Below are 19,973 nucleotides of genomic sequence, written 5' to 3' on the forward strand. Positions count from 1 at the left end.
AATTTCATTGACGAACACTTTTTAAATATGTTTTAGAAGATATTAGTAACATATAGAATTTAGAAAAATGTAAAATATAATAATAATTGTAACAGAACAATTTTCTTTATGACATTAACAATCATATTAAAAAAAAAAAAAAATAGTTTGCTATTTGAAAATGATATGATTACTAATCATAATTACATTACCTTTTAATCCATATAAATATTGTATCTGTACTTTGCACTCAATCATAATATTTATAATTGAAAATGTAATTCACTGCTTTGAATATTATCACTATGCATAGTTTTCATGATGCAATATATGTAGGACAAAATATTTCATTCGAGAAATTTGTTACACTAATTTATATATAATGATTATATAAATATTTAATACCACACAAATTTTTCATCTTTTCTTCTTTTTTTACATAATTCTAAAATGACTACTGTTAGATTTTCTTAAACAATTACTAATATTCCAAATTTCAATGTAATATTTATGGAACAATGTCAGAAACCTTTATATTTAGATGATTAAACATAGAAATTCTATATTCATTCTATATCCATTAATTGTATTTTTATAATTTTATAATAAATAAGAATATATATTTTATTTAAAATAAATTAAACCTATGGACTTATAATCATTTTAATGTTAGTATCATTCATAGAAGATGAAGTTTTACTATTTATTTTTTATGATTCTTAATTTAATTTTAATTCTAACTTCAAAATACATTTTTTTATTTATTTTTTAAAAATTTGAAAATTATTTAATATATGTTAGTCAAAGGATATAAATGAAGGACTCCAAATAAGAATGATATTACATTATAATGAAAAAGATCTGTATTTATAAATGCTAAATAAAAATTTTTGAAAATTTGATTAAAATAACATTCCTGTAAAACGCTTGAAATTATTAATACTTCGTCTTATATTTTAATGCGCGTCTAAAATAATTACAAAAGTGTATAATATTTTTATATATTGTACGTTGTTTAACTTTATGAAAGAAAGAAAAGAATCATGTAAAGTATTGTACGCATTAATTTAAATGAAGTTATAAATTACACATGGTTCTGACATTATTGCCATTCTTAAAATAATAATTCTTCATTCACATGATTATATTGCATGTATTTGGTGAACAATGTAAAAATTAGAATGCTTCATTGCTATCATATAATGCTTTAATTAAATTCAGTTTCTTAATTTTTGTATAGGATATACTAAGGCAGTGACTATAGCATTTTGTAAAAGAACTTGTTTCATATACAGTTAATAAATCATGATAAATTATTAGAATTCAATTAAGCTTAGTGTACGAATAGCATTTTGTATGGCACAAGGTACAGATTGATATTCATTATAATAGTATTGAAAAGCATTGCCAATATTTTTTTCATTCATGCATACTTATGATATGAAAAAGGATTATTAAGAATGTATGTAACAAGATGTACATTTTGTTTCGTAATATTCAGAAAGTATACAACTGATTGCATATCAGCATATCTAAATAACATGATTTATTTACAATACGTCTTATTTAAAGCCCACACTACTGCTTTTAAACAATAAACAGGTAGTCAAAGAATGCTTTTGTTTTCTTTAAATTACACTATACACTTATACAAAATCTGTATGTTATATACTCCGAATTTTTATTATCAAATAGAACTTAAAAATAACTTTGTGTCAGTCAAGCTTCTTGTATTTAAAATATATTATATTTGAACTGTTGAATATTCTTCGTAATGTGCAAACATAATGTTTATTGCTCCTCAAACTATGATATATGAATTAGATGATGATGACATAATTCAAATGCACTTATTGTCGTAAGGATACTGCAAGTGATAAATAAATAAATAAGATCTTATATGGATAATTGATATTACAAATAATAAGCAATATGTTAGTATTCTATTCTTTAAATTTTTGTTATGATTAAATAAAATTAAGCAATTCCCTAATATTAACAGTTTATGTTTAATTTTTTCAAGTATATAAATAAAAATGAGAGATTTAACTGACAAGTTATTTTAAATATTCGAGCTTGAAACTGATCTGTACAAATGATACAAATAGAAATAATAAAGTCAAATCCTAGAACACTGCAATCAGGCCTATGTAAATTTTATATGCTTAATAGATAAAAATGATAACCATTTTACATTTATTATTGCAGCTGCTAAAACAGCCAGTCATTTAGATTTATATTTCATATTTAACAAAAGAGACATTTAAATAAATTTTTCTTGATTCATAACTTTTTTAGCTTATTTAGCAGTGTATTTTTGTTAACATATTTTCGAAATGAAACGAAAAGATTTGTCATATACAACTCTCTGTTATTTACTATAAAGAATTTTTCAGAAATACCCTCATACATAATATAATATATCATTGCAGAAAAGTAAATTGTGATAAACAAAATTCTTAATTTCTTAGATGTTCTTTGATTACTTTATCTTAAATTTTAGACATCCATCTTTGGCACAGTATGTTAATTAAGCAAAAGTAGATTATATCTATAAGTAGAAAGAAGTAAAATAAAAGACAGCAAAAATGTACACATTTTTCATCAGTAACAAAAATTCAGTACATAATCTATCATTACATAATAAAAAACTAAATAAATGATTCAATATTTAAATTACAAAAGAACATGATTACGAACAAGTTCTTTTCAGAATTATTCTTAATTAGTTAGCTATAGCAAATTTTATCAGAAAAACAAGAATGAGAGGAAAAGATGTAGAACATCGGACAAATGTTGAGATATTGTTTCCTAAACACAATGAATATGCATACATTGTTTTCATATCTATTTATACGTACATAGATACATGTATGTATATATGTATACATATATTTTCATATACATATATGAATGTATTTATGTCAGTATATATAAAAATGAATATATCATTAATGAAAGAAATTATGATATTATTTTAACGATGAAATTCAGTTCAATTGATTCAATATTAGTTTAATCATAATTAAAGCACTTGCATGTTCATATTTGTCTTTAGCACTTACACATTGTCCTTTCACTAAAGGAAATTGAATGTTTCACTTCACTCTTTAGATAACACTTTTGTACACAATGTAGTATGTATTTACTTTTTTTCTTTTCCTTTAAAAACAAGATGTAAGTATAACAGTGTCACAATTAACAGAGGAACAAAATAAATAGCTCAGTCCCAGCTGGCATCACTCTCACCCTCTTCCTCTTCTTCCTCTTCTTCTTCCTCCTCGTCAGTGAACATGGTATCATATATATAATCTGGATCATGTAGGAACTCATCACGACTTCTTTTACTTAACCTCATTCTACGCTTCTTTGTTGTTAAGGCAAGTTCATCCTCTGCTGTTCTTTCTTTACGAAATTCGTAGACTAGTGGATAAATATATTCAATCGCAGCTTGAACAGCAGCAACATTGGGAGCTGCAATTTCCATGTATTCAATGAACGCAATGATTAAAAAATAAAATAAATAAAAATATATTTTCCTATATTCTTTATTTTAACTTTCATGAACAAAATATCTCAACACAATGTCTACATCAAGCTACGAATGCGTTCAATTGTTTGTAATTGAATGTCATTCATCCATGTCTCACAACTGTTTCTAAAAAACTTTCTAAAAAATATTTTAAATATTTCATTCACAGTATTGCATAAGCGACATTGTATTGACAAGGTATTGTATTCGTGAAAGCAGAAAATACGAATTAAGATAAATTTTACTGCATTAACAAAACAAACCTGTTACAGTAACGCTTCCAGTAGAAAATATTTTTAATGTAGCTTTTGGTTCTTTTAGTTTATATGTGACACCAGGATGTAATTCTGGTTCATAACTAAATAAAATAGATACATAAATATTTTTGAATGAAAATAATACACAAGATCTTTCACATATTTCTATGAAATAAGCTACAATAAATAAATAAGCTATATACATTTTTTATGTCTTAACATATACATAAATATACTTACTCTGCATTTTCTTTATGACACGATGAGAATGATGTTATCTTGATTGCAAATGGCATACAGCATGTACCTAATACATTGACTACTCTATAATTATTAAATCGTACTTTAAATCCCAATTTCTGAAGTGAACGTGCAAAGCGGCGAGCTGCGATTTTTGCTTGGCCTTCACTAGTTGCACCAGTACATGTTACTTTACCAGAAGACCATATAGAAGCAGTAGTATATGGTCTCCTTAATTTCATAGTTATCATCTACGCATAAAATATACCAAAATCATTCTTTATAAATATAAATTACTATTTAAAACCATTAAAAACTTAAAACCTATATTACAATAATAAGGATTGTGCCTTTTTAATAAAATTAATTATAATTAATTATTTAATATGAAGTATTTCTAATAAACAACTTTGTATCTTTATTCTCATTGACACTGCACTTATTTTTATTATTTTAATTATTAATATTCTTGATCTGATAATTTTATTGAATAATATATATCTTATTAAATTAAAGTATAATAATTTAAATTTTTTCATGTATATACAAACATTAAACAGGAATTAAAAATATATTAAGCTTACATCTTAATTAAATGTATTACATATGAATTTATATTTGATTTACTGCAAATTAAAAAACCATACTGCTTTAAAATAACACTGCATACCCCATTTTCTCTTCTATATTCCACATTAGATCCATTTAGTGCAATTTCTCGTAAATTTAAATGACATCTAACACTGAAACTGCAAACTACATTATTGATAACGATATCCAATTCACGAGGTTCTTGTTCATGGGACTCCATGTAAGGTTGGATTTGTCCATCAAATATTCTTTCATCTTTCTCTTTACATATGTCAGTATTATCTAAATTCTTTACATCCTCTACATGGTTTATTGACGTGTTTGTTAAAGGTTTCATGCCATTCTTTTGAATAGCAGTTGCCATAATATATACCTAAAATAGATAAAACGATACTAATTTTTGCTTTATTCTATATAGTTAAAATATTACATTTTTGCTTTAGTCTATGTAGATAAAATATTACATTTATTACTTCACTATATTTGTTATTTCGCATAATGTTTCATTGCACAATTTAGGAAATAATTTTTGATAGATAAAGATCTCATTTTTTTATGGAAACTAGTTTTCTTTAATCCAAGTATTGAAAAGTAAAATATTTAAAATATCTCATACTATTAAAAAATTAAAAAACAATTATCAATTAGTCAATAAAATATTGCCATTATATTATTAATTATAAGAAAATTTAATAAATATTAAATCATTATAATTTCATCAAGTATTGTATAAATTAAAATACTTCTCAATTTTAAATTTAAATCTTAGATCTGTAATTTTGAATTTTAAAAATTTTTCATTGTTCAGCAATTTATCATTCATATTATATGTTCGAACATATAAAAAGCACGAAATAAACAAATATAAATTATAAAATAAAGCTGCAAGTTTTTTTCCTTAAAAATAAATAAAACAATACAATGTAAAATCGTATATTACTGATACTACTTCACCGAAACGATATATGATAAGAGTGGAGATACGTTCTATAAAGGATGTATCAATTTTCATTGAAAAAGATAATCAACTTCCGAAGGAAGTTGAATGGAGATTCCTGCGGGACAGTTTTAAAAGTACTGCGAATGAAACGTGTAAATGCGTAAACGTTTAAAAGATAAAATGTTCGCAAAAACGCGTGAATGTGTAATGAAAATTCTCGAAGGATTTTCCGATGAAAATCTCAGGAAGGATTTCCACCGCATTAGACGAGGTGACAGTAAGAAAAGACGAAAAGCACAATTGCTATTCCTCGTAGCAAGTTAGACAATCATGGTGCTAAACGAAAAAAGGTTAAAATTTCAGAAGAAACGAGGAACTAGAAATGGAAATCGGACTTACGTGTGACTATGTTATGTGGTTCAGTTACTTTTTAATTAAAGATAACTTCTTTGTTGACAAGTACCAGGGGAACGCAAAGTTAACTCAATGACCACTGCCATTGTTTTCGGCCATCTTCACTAGACTAGCTACTGATCAAAGTCACGGACGCGATAATGATACATAAAAGGGAATACTCATTAATAAAATACGGCCCTGTACTGTCTCATATATATATATATTTTTTTTCTCCATTTCGGACCAACTATTGTATTTTATATAAATTTATATTTATTACGTTCCAGTCGATGTCGATATTTAAATGAATATTAGTATTCCTATCGAAATGAAGATATTAAATTTACTTTGATGTTTCTGTAGTTACTTGATGTTCCCCTAGATTTCTTTCTAGAATTCAGACACGAGTGTTCTCTAAGCTCTTTCATTCTCTTTCTTAAGTTTTCTTATTTTTTATCCAAAATATTTTTGCATGATTTGATATCTGAAGATTTTTAATACAAATGGATTGCTCCTGACAGCTTTGCAATCTGCGAAATGTGTAAATAGATTTTCAAAAACGAGCACCCTTTATTGCTTCTTTATTGGAAATGTTTCATAACATTTTTACGGTAATTTGAAATTACTGTTCTCAAAAAGCCATAAATTACAAGAAAAAATTAAATAAAAACGATTTCAGCTTATTGTTATTAGTACCCTTGCGATTTTATTTAAATAAATCGATTGAAACAGTCACGAATCAAATTATCACTAATCATTGGAAAACGTGTAAGAATTATGAACAGACCAAAACTTTTGTGCGTAAGATATAATTATCATTTACGTGATATAACACACAACTGTATTTGATGGTGTGGAACCTATTATAGTGTAAAGCTTATACGATTTCAAATCATTCGATTTAATGTTATAATAGTTTGATTTGTATTTGATGCTGGACCTTTATGAAGCAGCGTAATTAATCGTGCACGCAGTTTTAAACTAAACAAATTAATTAGACCGCAGAAGTTAATAATTACATCTTGAATAATGGCAAACAATGGTATAACAATTGTTTATTGCAGCAGAATCGTCAGTAAAACCAATCAATGACCATGGTTATTGATAAAAATATTATTGTGTTTTTAGAGGATAATAAAAGCGAAGGTTCAGCCGAAATCGACGGTGAGAATGAGAATGACGAGAATGAAGAAGCGGAGAAGATCCTTATCATAGATCCTGATAGTGAAGTTCGTTTTTAATTGTTCTTTCACTGCTAACTTCGTTAATAACAGTTAGAAAGCTTACAGTACGATTCCTGTATGTTTATACTTTCGTTAATGTTTCAGGAATTAGATTTCAATCATTCAAGATTAACAAAATTAGAAAATTTGGAACCATTGAGGAAAATACATAGATTATGTTTTACATGGAATCTAATAAAGAAAATTGAGAATCTCGACACACTTGTAACCTTGGTCGAGCTAGAATTAAGAGATAATCAGATTGTCGATATAGAAAACTTAGATGCTCTTATAAACTTGGAGTATGTTATTATATTTCATATAAGTAAAATAAAATGCTTTTCTCGTAATAAATGGATCGAAATAATACCTCACGCCTCTTGAATACGAGCAAATTTTCATGCAAGATTATTATATTTTCAGGCTTTTAGATTTATCTTTTAACCGTATCAAAAAGATACAAGGATTGGACAACTTGCTGAATTTGCAGAAGTTATACCTGTCGTCAAATAAGATTCAATGCATCGAGAACTTGTCGCATTTAAAAAATCTTACGAGTCTCGAATTAGGTGACAACAAAATAAGGGAAATAGTTAATCTCGAAGGACTTGAAAATCTAACAAGCTTGTTCCTTGGTAAAAATAAAGTAACAAAAATTGAAAACCTGGCCTGTTTACAAAATCTTCAGTTATTAAGTCTTCAAAGTAATCGCATTACAAAAATAGAGAATCTAGAAGAGTTGAAAAACCTAGATCAATTGTATCTATCTGAAAATGGAATAACATGCATTGAAGGATTATCAAGCTTACCGAAATTAACAACTTTTGATCTGGCGAATAATAAAATAAAAAAGATTGAAAACATTGAACATCTTGAAGACTTGGAAGAGTTTTGGGTAAGAATATTATTAGGAGTTATATATATATATATGTAGATACTTTTTGATATTTGATATGTTTTTTTAGATAAACAACAATGAAATTGAGGAATGGACAACTGTAGAAAATCTAACAGTTAATAAGAAATTACAAACTGTGTATTTAGAGCATAATCCTATTGCCAAAGATCCAAATTATAGAAGAAAAATTAAATTATTGTTGCCATGGCTTGTACAATTAGACGCGACACTTTGCAGATAGATAACATCATTCTGTAAAGTAGATTTTTTTTATAATTCTTTAAATTATACCTATTGATATTGTTGCTTATCTCTTTTTAGTATTAATTATGTATCTACAATCCTAGCAACGAAAGGTTTGAAATAATTATGGCTTTTTAATTAGAAATGCATTCCTTTTTTTTATGTTTTACATTTTACTAATAATCGTATTAATATCGTTGTTAAAAAATTGAAATTGATCAATATTTTCATCTTTCGAAATATAAGTTTTCAATGATTAAATAATGTAAACCTGTCTCCTTTATATCTTTGTATAATTGTACAGCATGGATTGCTTTTTTCATTTTATCTACTTAGATGCAATAATTTATTTAGTTATTGTTAATATTTTAAAAGTATTGGAAACATTTTATATCTTTTTATATACAGTAATTTTCTAATTGTAAAACTTGAATGGCACTGAACATGTTTTGTATGAGAATAGCAACATAAGCAATAGAAGGAATTACTGGATAGTAATTCTACAAATACATTAAAATTAAATTATTTTTAAATCAAATACAACAGTATTCTATTTGTAATATTCACAACAGAACACTCAATTATCTACTTTATCAGTCAGTGTCACTGTAAAGTACATAACTTCTGCAGAATATTTACAACATAAGCAACTAAATTACATTTTCATTCAATTGATGTGCAACATACACTCTTTTATCTTACATATACATCTTGTACTGTAATTTTATGCTTATTTATATATACATGTGAAATATATGGAGAGTATATAAGTATGTATTTGTTAAGTGCCTTACATTCACAAATTATATTACTCTATCTGTTGATTGCCTTGATTGTCATTAATTTATGAATTGGACATATTTGTAATGAAGTGGTTTTATGCTAAAAAGAAGTTTGTAATCATATACATACATTAAAAATACAAAAAAAAATTTTCAACTAATTTTCAGAAATTGTATCTTGAAATAATGTAAATGTACAGTGATATCTTGATTATAGTCTAAATACAAAAAAAAAGGGAGATATTATTATTCATTGTGTATTTAAATACATATTTGAGTAATTATAAGTAACAATAATAATAAAAGCAAAATAACTTAAATATTGCTGTACCAGTATTGATATTTAAAATATAACTCATACAACCGTTACGCGGCGTTGTTGTTCCAGCGTACGTAAATTGAGCAAATTTTTATTTACAAAGCTATTCAAGAGGATTAATTTATGAACGTCTTCGATTGGCTTTGTAAAATTAAACGCTCGATTTTCTTTCTTTCTCGACGGGAAGATCATTTTTCATTCGTTCTAGGAGAAGTGCATATATAAAGATTTACTCGGTAAGTCGAAACGCTCTTTAAAAATTACGATCTTTTAAATTTAACGAATTTTGAATGATGATATTTAATTATATACAAAATTTATATCGAGATCGAACATGAACATCGTGGAAGACATCGAATATTTTTATCAACGAAATTCAAACTAAACATTTGAACATAAATATATAAATTAAGACGATTTCTACTGATAGGGTATCAACTATTACATTTTTATCTCAAAGTAATCATCGCAACATTGAACGAACGTTTTAATATTAGTCGCAAATATAATTCGATATAAATCTGATATATATAATTTAATTATAACATAATTCGATATAAATTCGATATAGATTTAATTATAATTCGATATATTTATCGAAAATCTCGAACATCCAAGTTAAATAATTCAGCTGAAATATTTTCTCTTAAAAAAAAAATCATTCGTTCTATTTCATCATTTAATGATTAAGATATATTCAGACAGAGAACCTAAAAACTGAAACAATTGATTGTGTCATTTAAGATGGAAAAATCGAACCGATAGCACGCATACATACGTTCCAAAACTAATCAACTTGATCCTATTATTTCAATCCGTAGCCAAGTTCAAAGTGATACGATCTATGCATTTTAGGAACTACCATTACATAAATATGACAATTTTTCATTACTTCGATTGAATTCAACGGGCATGGTAACGAAACAAACGTAATCTTTGCGAAGACAGTTGGACACATGATGGAATCAAAAATGAAAAATGGAATCCCCTGAAGAACTATGAAACTATCGTCTTGTTTTGTATTAAAATATCTTTCTTTTTTTTTTTTGTAAAGATTAAAAAAAAAGAAAGAGCTTATCTCTAGTAAAGATTACACGTCACTGGAAAACTCCGACATCTCCAATAGAAACGTAATCATTGTCGTTAAAACGATGCAGTCATAGTCGCACAGTGTATACGATAACGTACGTGCGACAAAAGTAAAGTTAACAGTTGATTGGTCAAGACGGGATAACCGCGGAAAATGATTGGCCAGCGTGATAATTCAGGTTATAACTGGTGAAGCACGCATGAATTGAGTGTGACGTCACCGTCAGTACTCGCAATCGGCCATTTTGTGAGTGTGTGCTGGATCGAGATATTTGTGTTAAGAAGCTTTTCCAGTAAAACCGAATGATTTAGTTTACAGAACAGACCTGCTTTACTTTTACTATATGTGCTAAGTGCGCGGACCGTCCGTAAACTTCACGCGTAGATTTGTACGATGGAGGAGAAGGCATCGTTGAAGGAACTCGACCAGTGGATAGAACAATTAAATAACTGCCAACAACTAACAGAAAGCCAAGTAAAATCTCTGTGTGAAAAGGTACATACGTAATTTTTTTTTTTTTTTCATTTTTTTATCCGTTAAAAAATCATCACCACCATCACCACGTTGGCTTCTTCGGTATATTTTCCTTATCGAAGTATTTCTTGTTTGCCTTGCAAATAATTTTATCATGATGTTTCACGTTCGTTCGTTCGTTCGTTCGTTCGTTATTTTGCTGATAATCACCGAGCATAATTTGACGTGTCATTACTCATTACATTACGATACGTTTGAACGTACTTTATGAACAGAAAAAGTACTATCGATACTTTGCATTTCGCGATTTCGACAAATTCAGCTTTGACGAATATTCAACAAAGATTTACGGTCAGACGCTGCAAAAAAATCAGTGTGTTCATTGCTATTCGAACTTATCTGCACCTTGCAACTTGTTCAACTCTAGCAAGTTTATCGGATCCAACCGACGATTCTATTTTTATTTCCCAAATGAGATTACTCGTAGCATGTAAAAATGCATCGTTTTAATTTGTAGAATTCGACGTACGAATTAAACACCTGTAATGTTACATCGAAATTATTTTGTTCGATTGTATTCCTCTTCGATGTTAATATGTAACGTACGCATACAAATGATTCTTAACAAATATTTAATCATTGTGCACGAAAATTTTCATAAGAATTGGTATTTAAAATGCAACAATATATATGTGTGTGTATATATATATATGTAAATAAGAAAATATATTTTACATCTGTTGCAAATTATTATCAACATTCGAATGCTCAAAGCAGAAATTTGCGTTATTTGTTTCTATAAATAAATAAATGCTTTTACATTTGAATGAGGAGAAAAAGCAATTGTACATTTACTCTGTTATTATTTAATTTGTAATGCAATTATCTAATTTATTATACTCTCAATACTGTTTTTGAAATGTTTCTACCATTTTTTAATACAAATTGTGTTAATTACTATCATTGCTAGGTTGCAGAACTTTCTGCAATATGCAAAAATGCAAAAAATATTATTTAAAATTATCATTATTACTAGTCATTATTATGTTTAGTAAGTGAAACAAGACTTTCTTTTTTTGTTTACGAATTTTGTTTGTTACAAAATATTTTCAATTTTGTTATGATTAATTTATTTTAAATGCTAAAACACTTGACAGTCATACATAATATAGAAATGATTTCCTTAATGAAAATGCAATATCTTTGCAATCGCAATGCTTTCTTTTATGATTTCTTATTGTTTGTGTATTTGTGGAAAATTTAAATATATAAAAATTTATATAATACTATGATGTGATAAAATATAAAGAATATTAAAAGTACAGGCCTCATTAAAATATTTGAATCATGAAATTGCATAAATATTTGTAATTTAGTTATTAAGTTATTTAATATACAATTACAATATACATTTAAGAACAATTAAAATTAAGCAGTGTATTTTTATATTGTTTCAATGTTTTTAAATAGTAATAATAAATAATATAGAAGTTGATGTACTTTTATAGGCAAAAGAAATTTTAGCTAAAGAATCTAATGTACAAGAAGTAAAATGCCCTGTAACAGTGTGTGGAGATGTACATGGACAATTCCATGATTTAATGGAATTGTTCAGAATAGGAGGCAAGTCTCCAGATACAAATTATCTTTTTATGGGTGACTATGTAGACCGTGGCTATTATTCTGTTGAAACTGTTACCTTGCTTGTTGCACTCAAGGTACAATCTCTTTTAAAAAATACTATATATATTAAAAAATATATAATGCTATATATTAAAAAGTACTATACTATACTTTTAAAAAATATTATAAATGAATAAATAAGATATAAAAATATAAGTATCTGTATATAGTCATAAAATAAATATCATATTTTAATAGGTCAGATATAGAGAAAGAATAACTATTTTAAGAGGTAATCATGAATCAAGGCAAATCACACAGGTATATGGATTTTACGATGAATGTTTACGTAAATATGGCAACGCTAATGTATGGAAATTCTTCACGGACCTATTTGACTATTTACCATTAACTGCTCTGGTTGATGGTCAAATATTTTGTTTACATGGTGGTTTATCACCTTCGATTGATACTTTAGATCATATACGTGCTCTAGACCGTCTTCAAGAAGTACCACACGAGGTAAGCATTTATAATTGTCTTTATAATTGTCCAAATTTAAAAAAAAGGAATAGATAAAATATCATATTGTTTTAGGGACCGATGTGTGATCTTTTGTGGTCAGATCCAGATGATAGAGGAGGGTGGGGTATTTCTCCTCGTGGTGCAGGATATACTTTTGGACAAGATATTTCAGAAACTTTTAATCATTCTAATGGTCTGACATTAGTATCGCGAGCACATCAGCTAGTTATGGAGGGTTACAATTGGTATATTTATTCAAATTGTTTACTTATGATTTAACATGTACATTGTTTGATAAATATTTTGTGTTGTTTTATAAATATTGTAATATTGCAAAATTCTTTTTTTATCTCATATATATATATATTTATTTATTTATTTATTTATTTATTTATTTATTTATTTATTTATTATTACAGGTGTCACGATCGCAACGTTGTAACTATATTCTCAGCTCCCAATTACTGCTATCGTTGTGGAAATCAAGCTGCAATTATGGAATTAGATGATGCTTTAAAATATTCATTGTAAATATAATAATTTTATACTAAATAGTGTCATAAGTGAAAAAGAATGTATGAATTATTTTCACTTATTCAGTTACATCTAATGTTTTGTTTTTCATTTTTACAGCCTTCAATTTGATCCAGCTCCAAGGCGTGGTGAGCCGCACGTTACTAGGCGGACACCAGATTATTTCTTGTAAAGTATCAAATCCCCTAAATTATCTATTAAGGTAGGGGTATAAAAATGTTTCAGGCTTCATAGCAATGCCACTGAATATAATTTATGATAGAACATCAATAAAGTGTGAGGTTAGCAGCTATCCTTACACATTACATTATAGTCTCAAGTATTATATCATGACTGTTTGTGGTGTCTTGTTGAAAGATGGCACACACAACCGAGTATTTTGCGTGTGTCCCACACCATACATGTAGACACAACATTAAATATATGCAAATAGAAAAAAACAAACAATAATGTACACACGTACCAATTAAAATTCATATACCGCATTGAATTCTACAACTTTTATTGTATTGCTTGTATTTTTTATTATCAAGAAACGAAACAAAAGAAATGAATATAAGAAATAGTACGAATAAAAAACTGTGCATGGTATTATTTTGAGACCTTGAACAAATATTACTTTATAAAAAACTGTTTGTACAAGCAAAATTGTTTATTGCGCGTACTGAATAGAAATAATGTTGTTTAAGATTTCAAAAAATGTATCAAAATGATAATAGTTTATATTTAAGAGAGTGTCACATAATTATTAGTGTGAATGGAGCATGAAATGTTCCACTTGAGGGAAATATATAAAGGGTTGGTGCAACAGTGAATTTGGTATATACACGTTGTGCCATATGAACAATTCAATAAATTCTTTAGTGTTTTAATCCTCAAAACGTAATTTTTGTAAATTTTATTTTTATAATTATCTTAAAAAAAATAATTTAGTGCACGTTTAGTCATGTTTATTCTTTTTTAAATCTCAAATTTTTAAATATTAATATCAAATATAAATGTCATCCGTCACCTTATGTGTTTATGGTTTATTAAGATACGTGATTTGAGAATTAAAAAATCACTTTTGCATCAATCCTATCAAGACTTCTTAAGTGAAACACACACTTTATACTGAATGAATTCATACAGTCACAATCATTAAATTGAAAGTTAATTGCTTGGGAACCTATCGACAACTTTTTTACTAATTAATAGGTATAAAATGCTTCTGGTAAATAAACATGTGTAATGCAAGTTTAATGAATTTAATGTGTTGTGTCAAATCATTCATACTCGTCAATACACAAGCATTGTATACATGAGCATTGAACGTATTCACAGAATACATAATTTCATAGAATTAACATGTAATTCGAACATATGCATAATGAAACGATACAGTAGTAACAATAAAATGAAAAAAAAAATGAAAAATGTATAGATGCACACTATAGCAATTTACTAAGACTGTAAATGTAAAAGAAAATAGCACAGAAACCATATTGAAACCATATTGTGGATACAGCAACATTTTCTGCATGATGCAGGACTAAGCATTTTCTCATTTTTGTTTTATATATTATATATTACACATAGTTTTTGAGTTATAAAAGAAATAAAAATAAAATTTCCTATATAGAGAGAAAAGAAAATTATGATATTATAACAAGCGAAACAGATTGAGTTAATTAAAAATATGTTTTTTAGTAAAATCAATAATAGATCTTGGAGCTTGTATAGTTAATTTTGTATTAGTTCTATTTATTCTCTTTTTTAAATATTTCGTATAAGGCATAAATTTCAATATCATAAACTCGTACATTATATATTAATTTTTAAAAATTCAACATTTCAAAATCATATGTCTAGTTATTTTCTGTTTCACTTTGATTTTGACATTGAATGTCAATATTTTATGTACTTACATGGAAATTTTCATAAAATAATTAAATTAAGCCAAAAAAAAAAAAAGAATATGCTTTTATTGAAAGCTGTTTGATCGATCACCAATGCACATACATAAATTGAAATTAAAACTCAAAATGCTTTAAACTTATTTATCATGTACATAAATTCAGGATAAAATCAGTTTTATAAATGTATATAATTGTTATACATCACTATATTGTATATAATCAATTTGAAATATCTTTTACAATAATATCTTTTGCAATGTTTTGTATAAAACGTAAAAAAATACTTTAAACAATCATGACTTATGTGTGTGCACTTGGTTTTTAACTTTCAGCATACGCCTCCGGTTTTATGTATCTTAAAAAATATTAAGTTACAAATTTTAAATTAGCTTGCTGAAGCAAGGTAAACAATATGCCTTCAATTAATATTATATCGTCTCATTATAAACGAAAGCAAGAAAAATAAAGAAATGTTATCATATTTAGAGAGTCTTACATCATTTTTACACATTGAACTAATGTAATGCAAGACATATGATACAAATAAGACTAATTATTAGTCTTAAAGACTAATAAATAATTATTCATGTGTATTTTAACATATAAAGACTTTAAAAATAAGTTTCTTAAGTAAATAGATAAATTTTTATGATTAAAGTCATATTTATAAATTATATAATCCTAGTGATACTTTAAGTATATGTACAAAAATAAACATTTATTACGAAGCAATTAATTGAAAAATAAACATTTCAAATTAAACTATCAGTGAGCTAAATTATTTATTATGAAGCATAATTTACTAACAAAGAATTTATTTACCCCAAAGTTTTGTTGAAAATGACTAAAAATATTCAAATATATGGTAGTAATGAGATATTGAAGTCTAAGGGATATTCTGAAATTAGTACTAAATTGATAGACTGTTTAAAAAAATAAATAAACAAAATTATATAGTACATACTGTTTTGAGAAAATTTTTCATTTAAGAGAAAGTTTTATAAAAATCTTGTCACAGAAAACTTTTAGTAGTTTTCTAATATTTTTGTTATTCTTTATACTTTCTTTATCTGAACAAAATTATACAATAATACATAATTCTGTAAATTCCAATTATTAATACATATGATCATTGTTACTTATTATTCACTTGAAATTAATTTTGTCATTAATAGGAACTTGTGATGTAGCAACTTTTTTAATCAGTTTAATTTTTTGAATGTATTGTATTGTTTTAGAATTAAAGTTTGGGAACATCTTGTATTTGTATATATATTACTAATTAACCAAAATTATAATTTTTTTTAAATTTATTCTTTACTCGTTGGTAATTAAGATTATAGGACTTAAATTGAAAGTAGTAATCAAAAAAATAATTTATTTATAAAACTGAAATTACAATTTCTTTGTTTTAATTATCATTATACATATTCTTTGCATTAATAATCTAATAATAATAGTAACTACTATGAATAAAAATATCCTATTATATCACAATCTTTGGTCTTGAATAATTTTTAAATAACATTTTCAAATAATAATTTCTAATAACAAGTAGTGTTATTAGAATTTTCTCTAATTTTGCATATGCAATACATTATCAAATAATATAAATACAATTGTTTGTCCGTCTCATTAAAATCGTCGCAATATCAGAAATCGGTATCACTACAACATTAGAAATCAATTTCAATTTTGTATTAACAGGAATAAAACTTGATGGTAAAGATTCGCAGAACCACAATATTTTATATATTCATAATATTGCATAAATTTATTGTGCAAAGATAACAAATTAAATTAAATGAATTACCTCCCTTATAATATAAAAATCATCAAAAATATTCATGTTTAAGTGACTGTAGAAAGTATTACATATTATTAATAGTACATTGAAATATAAGAACTAGATTACAAATATATATATATATTCTGATTAAATAAATTAAAATTTTAGTCCCGTGTCTAAATGTAGTAATTGTTTCATGATCTCGTATGTTGTAAAACTAACTGATACCATAGGAATAGCTCGTAAATAATTAACACTCATTCCACGATATAGACCTTTTACGATACCATTTTCTTTATATATCATTTTTATAGTCTGTAACATACTAGAACTAAAAATAAATTAATTTTATGTAATAATTATTAAATATTACATAAATTATTAACGTACAGATCTTTTTTATTTGAATTGAAAAGTTGGTATACTTACTTGCATTTATGAGTATTATGATTCATCATACCTAATTGCATACGTCTTCTGGTAACATCTAATGGGTAAGAAAAACTTTGAGCAACAGCACCAGCAATACCTCCACACAATAATCTTGCAGGTATCGTTAAAACTAAGCCACCTGTGGTTATATTAACATTTTATTTCAATTTATTAATAGATATTAATTTATATTAGTATTAAAATTAAATTTTATTTTAATAAATCTATAAAAATTTGAAGATGATCATACCAGTGTTTCTATCACATTTTTTACAGAAATAATTTGGTGCATACTTCATGCAAAAATATTTAAGTTTCTCAAATGAATAAAATGAAAATCCTGCATATGGAATCATGCCAATAATAGTTGGCCAAAATCCTCTGTACAATGCTCGAATGCCACCTTCCTGAAATATTCAATGATATGATATTATATTATTTTCATTTATAAATATAAATCGACTTTCAACTCATATAATATTTATTAACATATATAAAAAAAATAACTATCTACTTTTAACTAATGCAGACTGCTGATTTATGTTGTGCATTATCTCGTGCATTTTAACAAAAAATTTATATATTAACATTAAGTAATTTCAAATGTAAATTAGTTATTTTAATCTTTTTTAACAAAAAATGTATTAATATATATTACAATGATCTATTAATATATATTACTAATATTAGTAATATATATTACTAATCTTTCAATAGAATCTATTTATAAATAAATTTTATTCATTCTATGATAATCTAATGTAACTTACATTTTTAAAAATTGTGGTACCCGCATGTACAATCCCTACATAAAGATGTTCTCCAGCAACTTGAAAAGCAAGTCTTGCTCTAATTACATCAAGTGGATATGTTAATGTAACTGCAGTAACCCCAGCTGCAGATCCAGCCACAAACTTATCTATATGAGTATGCGTTTTAAATAAACCACCTAAATACTATTAAAAAAAAAAAAAAAAATGATAATTTAGTTACAATCTAGTCCATGTATTTGACTATTTTAAAAAATATTTATCTATTTCCCCTCATTGAAACTGTATGCCTATTTTATATTTCTATAAATAAATTATTAAATATTTTTACAAACACATTTACATATGTGTTTCTGTGTATATGCATTTCTGCATATTATATACATAAATCCAACAGTGAATCTAAATTGTAAAAGCTCACCTTTAAATCATGAGCATGTCATTATATTAATAACAGTTACTTCGCTTTGTGGAACCACTTTACCCAGAACAAATTAATATTATTTTTTTAATTGTTTTAATGCAAAAATTACGAATGAACTGATAATTACCTTCTTGCAAAATTCAAATGTAGTAAATTGTGTTGCAGCGTATGGAAAAATTCTAATCATTTGGGCATAATTTCCTTTGTAAAGAGCAGTAAATCGTTCACGTTGAATAATTTCTTTCAATCCAGAAAGAACTCCTATATAAAATAATAAGTTAACACTTTGACTGTATCACTTTTAAACACTGTCTTTCACAAAGTTGCATTTCTTACCCAAATGTTTATAATGTTTATTATGTGCTTGTAATAATATTTTTATCCTGTCTAATGGTGCCACTGTTGTTTTTGAACACATTCCAGCTACTCCTGTGAAATGCTTACTATTGATAATTTATTTGTTTAGTTACTAGATTAATTGTTTATTTATTATTAAACAATTTATATAGCAATACAGCAACAATTCTTCGAAACAATACTGCTACGTTTTCTTAACGATAGTAATAAATATTATTCTAAAGTTAATAATAACCATCACTAGTGAAAGCTGATGATAAATTATTCATGTAACATTTCGTTTTGAACGAACAATAATTGAGTAAAAATGCATTATATCAAAAAATATATTCAACTTACCACCGGCAATTAAACTTTTTAACAAAAATGCATAATCTTTCTCAGATTCAATGCAAAATGCCATTTTTTTTTTAATTGTTTCGACTCAAGATGTAAATATTATATTAAGAGAAGTAGGTTAAAGCACCTGTCACGAAAGACTGCCGATTCAACTCCACTGCAACCTTACCACTCTCTAGCTTGATAACGGGTCTTTTAGTTCTTACTTTTTTTTTTTTTTTTTTATTGATATATCACAAGTATTACATATTTAGGTTATGTTCTTTTTATATTTACATATTTTACATTTACATACATGATACATATTTCCTTGTAATT

General features: G+C 26.0%; 4 protein-coding genes across 5 annotated transcripts; 2 read left to right on the forward strand and 2 right to left on the reverse strand.

Annotated features, from left to right (window-relative positions):
• Positions 1 to 1,456: 1,456 nt before the first annotated feature.
• On the reverse strand, positions 1,457 to 6,087 carry LOC122528671 (TATA box-binding protein-like 1). Of its 2 annotated transcripts, XM_043654036.1 has the most exons (6): positions 5,939 to 6,087; positions 4,679 to 4,972; positions 4,009 to 4,259; positions 3,775 to 3,869; positions 3,229 to 3,453; positions 1,457 to 3,141 (listed from the first exon to the last, which is right to left on the reverse strand). In XM_043654036.1, the coding sequence occupies exons 2-6, from the start codon at positions 4,961 to 4,963 to the stop codon at positions 3,125 to 3,127; spliced, it is 873 nt and encodes a 290-aa protein (XP_043509971.1). In that variant the 5' UTR covers positions 4,964 to 4,972; positions 5,939 to 6,087; the 3' UTR covers positions 1,457 to 3,124. The 2 variants fall into 2 exon arrangements, with proteins under 2 accessions (XP_043509971.1, XP_043509970.1); XM_043654035.1 differs by having other exon boundaries at positions 1,457 to 3,453.
• Positions 6,088 to 6,752: 665 nt separating this feature from the next.
• On the forward strand, positions 6,753 to 9,072 carry LOC122528665 (protein phosphatase 1 regulatory subunit 7-like). The gene is made up of 5 exons (XM_043654028.1): positions 6,753 to 6,977; positions 7,064 to 7,164; positions 7,264 to 7,460; positions 7,582 to 8,053; positions 8,124 to 9,072. The coding sequence occupies exons 1-5, from the start codon at positions 6,965 to 6,967 to the stop codon at positions 8,295 to 8,297; spliced, it is 957 nt and encodes a 318-aa protein (XP_043509963.1). The 5' UTR covers positions 6,753 to 6,964; the 3' UTR covers positions 8,298 to 9,072.
• A 1,622-nt stretch (positions 9,073 to 10,694) lies between these two features.
• Positions 10,695 to 16,029, forward strand: LOC122528668 (serine/threonine-protein phosphatase 2A catalytic subunit alpha isoform). The gene is made up of 6 exons (XM_043654032.1): positions 10,695 to 10,985; positions 12,473 to 12,682; positions 12,846 to 13,109; positions 13,185 to 13,357; positions 13,532 to 13,639; positions 13,746 to 16,029. Exons 1-6 carry the CDS (start codon positions 10,884 to 10,886, stop codon positions 13,816 to 13,818), a joined length of 930 nt encoding a protein of 309 aa, XP_043509967.1. The 5' UTR covers positions 10,695 to 10,883; the 3' UTR covers positions 13,819 to 16,029.
• A 1,349-nt stretch (positions 16,030 to 17,378) lies between these two features.
• LOC122528667 (graves disease carrier protein homolog) lies at positions 17,379 to 19,891 on the reverse strand. Its single transcript, XM_043654031.1, has 7 exons — positions 19,656 to 19,891; positions 19,296 to 19,388; positions 19,087 to 19,220; positions 18,536 to 18,721; positions 18,016 to 18,172; positions 17,763 to 17,904; positions 17,379 to 17,664 (listed from the first exon to the last, which is right to left on the reverse strand). The coding sequence occupies exons 1-7, from the start codon at positions 19,717 to 19,719 to the stop codon at positions 17,490 to 17,492; spliced, it is 951 nt and encodes a 316-aa protein (XP_043509966.1). The 5' UTR covers positions 19,720 to 19,891; the 3' UTR covers positions 17,379 to 17,489.
• Positions 19,892 to 19,973: the final 82 nt, after the last annotated feature.

Source organism: Frieseomelitta varia, unplaced genomic scaffold, assembly GCF_011392965.1.
Source record: "Frieseomelitta varia isolate USP_RPSP 00005682 unplaced genomic scaffold, Fvar_1.2 scaffold_255, whole genome shotgun sequence".
In the NCBI taxonomy this organism is placed as follows: Eukaryota; Metazoa; Arthropoda; class Insecta; order Hymenoptera; family Apidae; genus Frieseomelitta; species Frieseomelitta varia.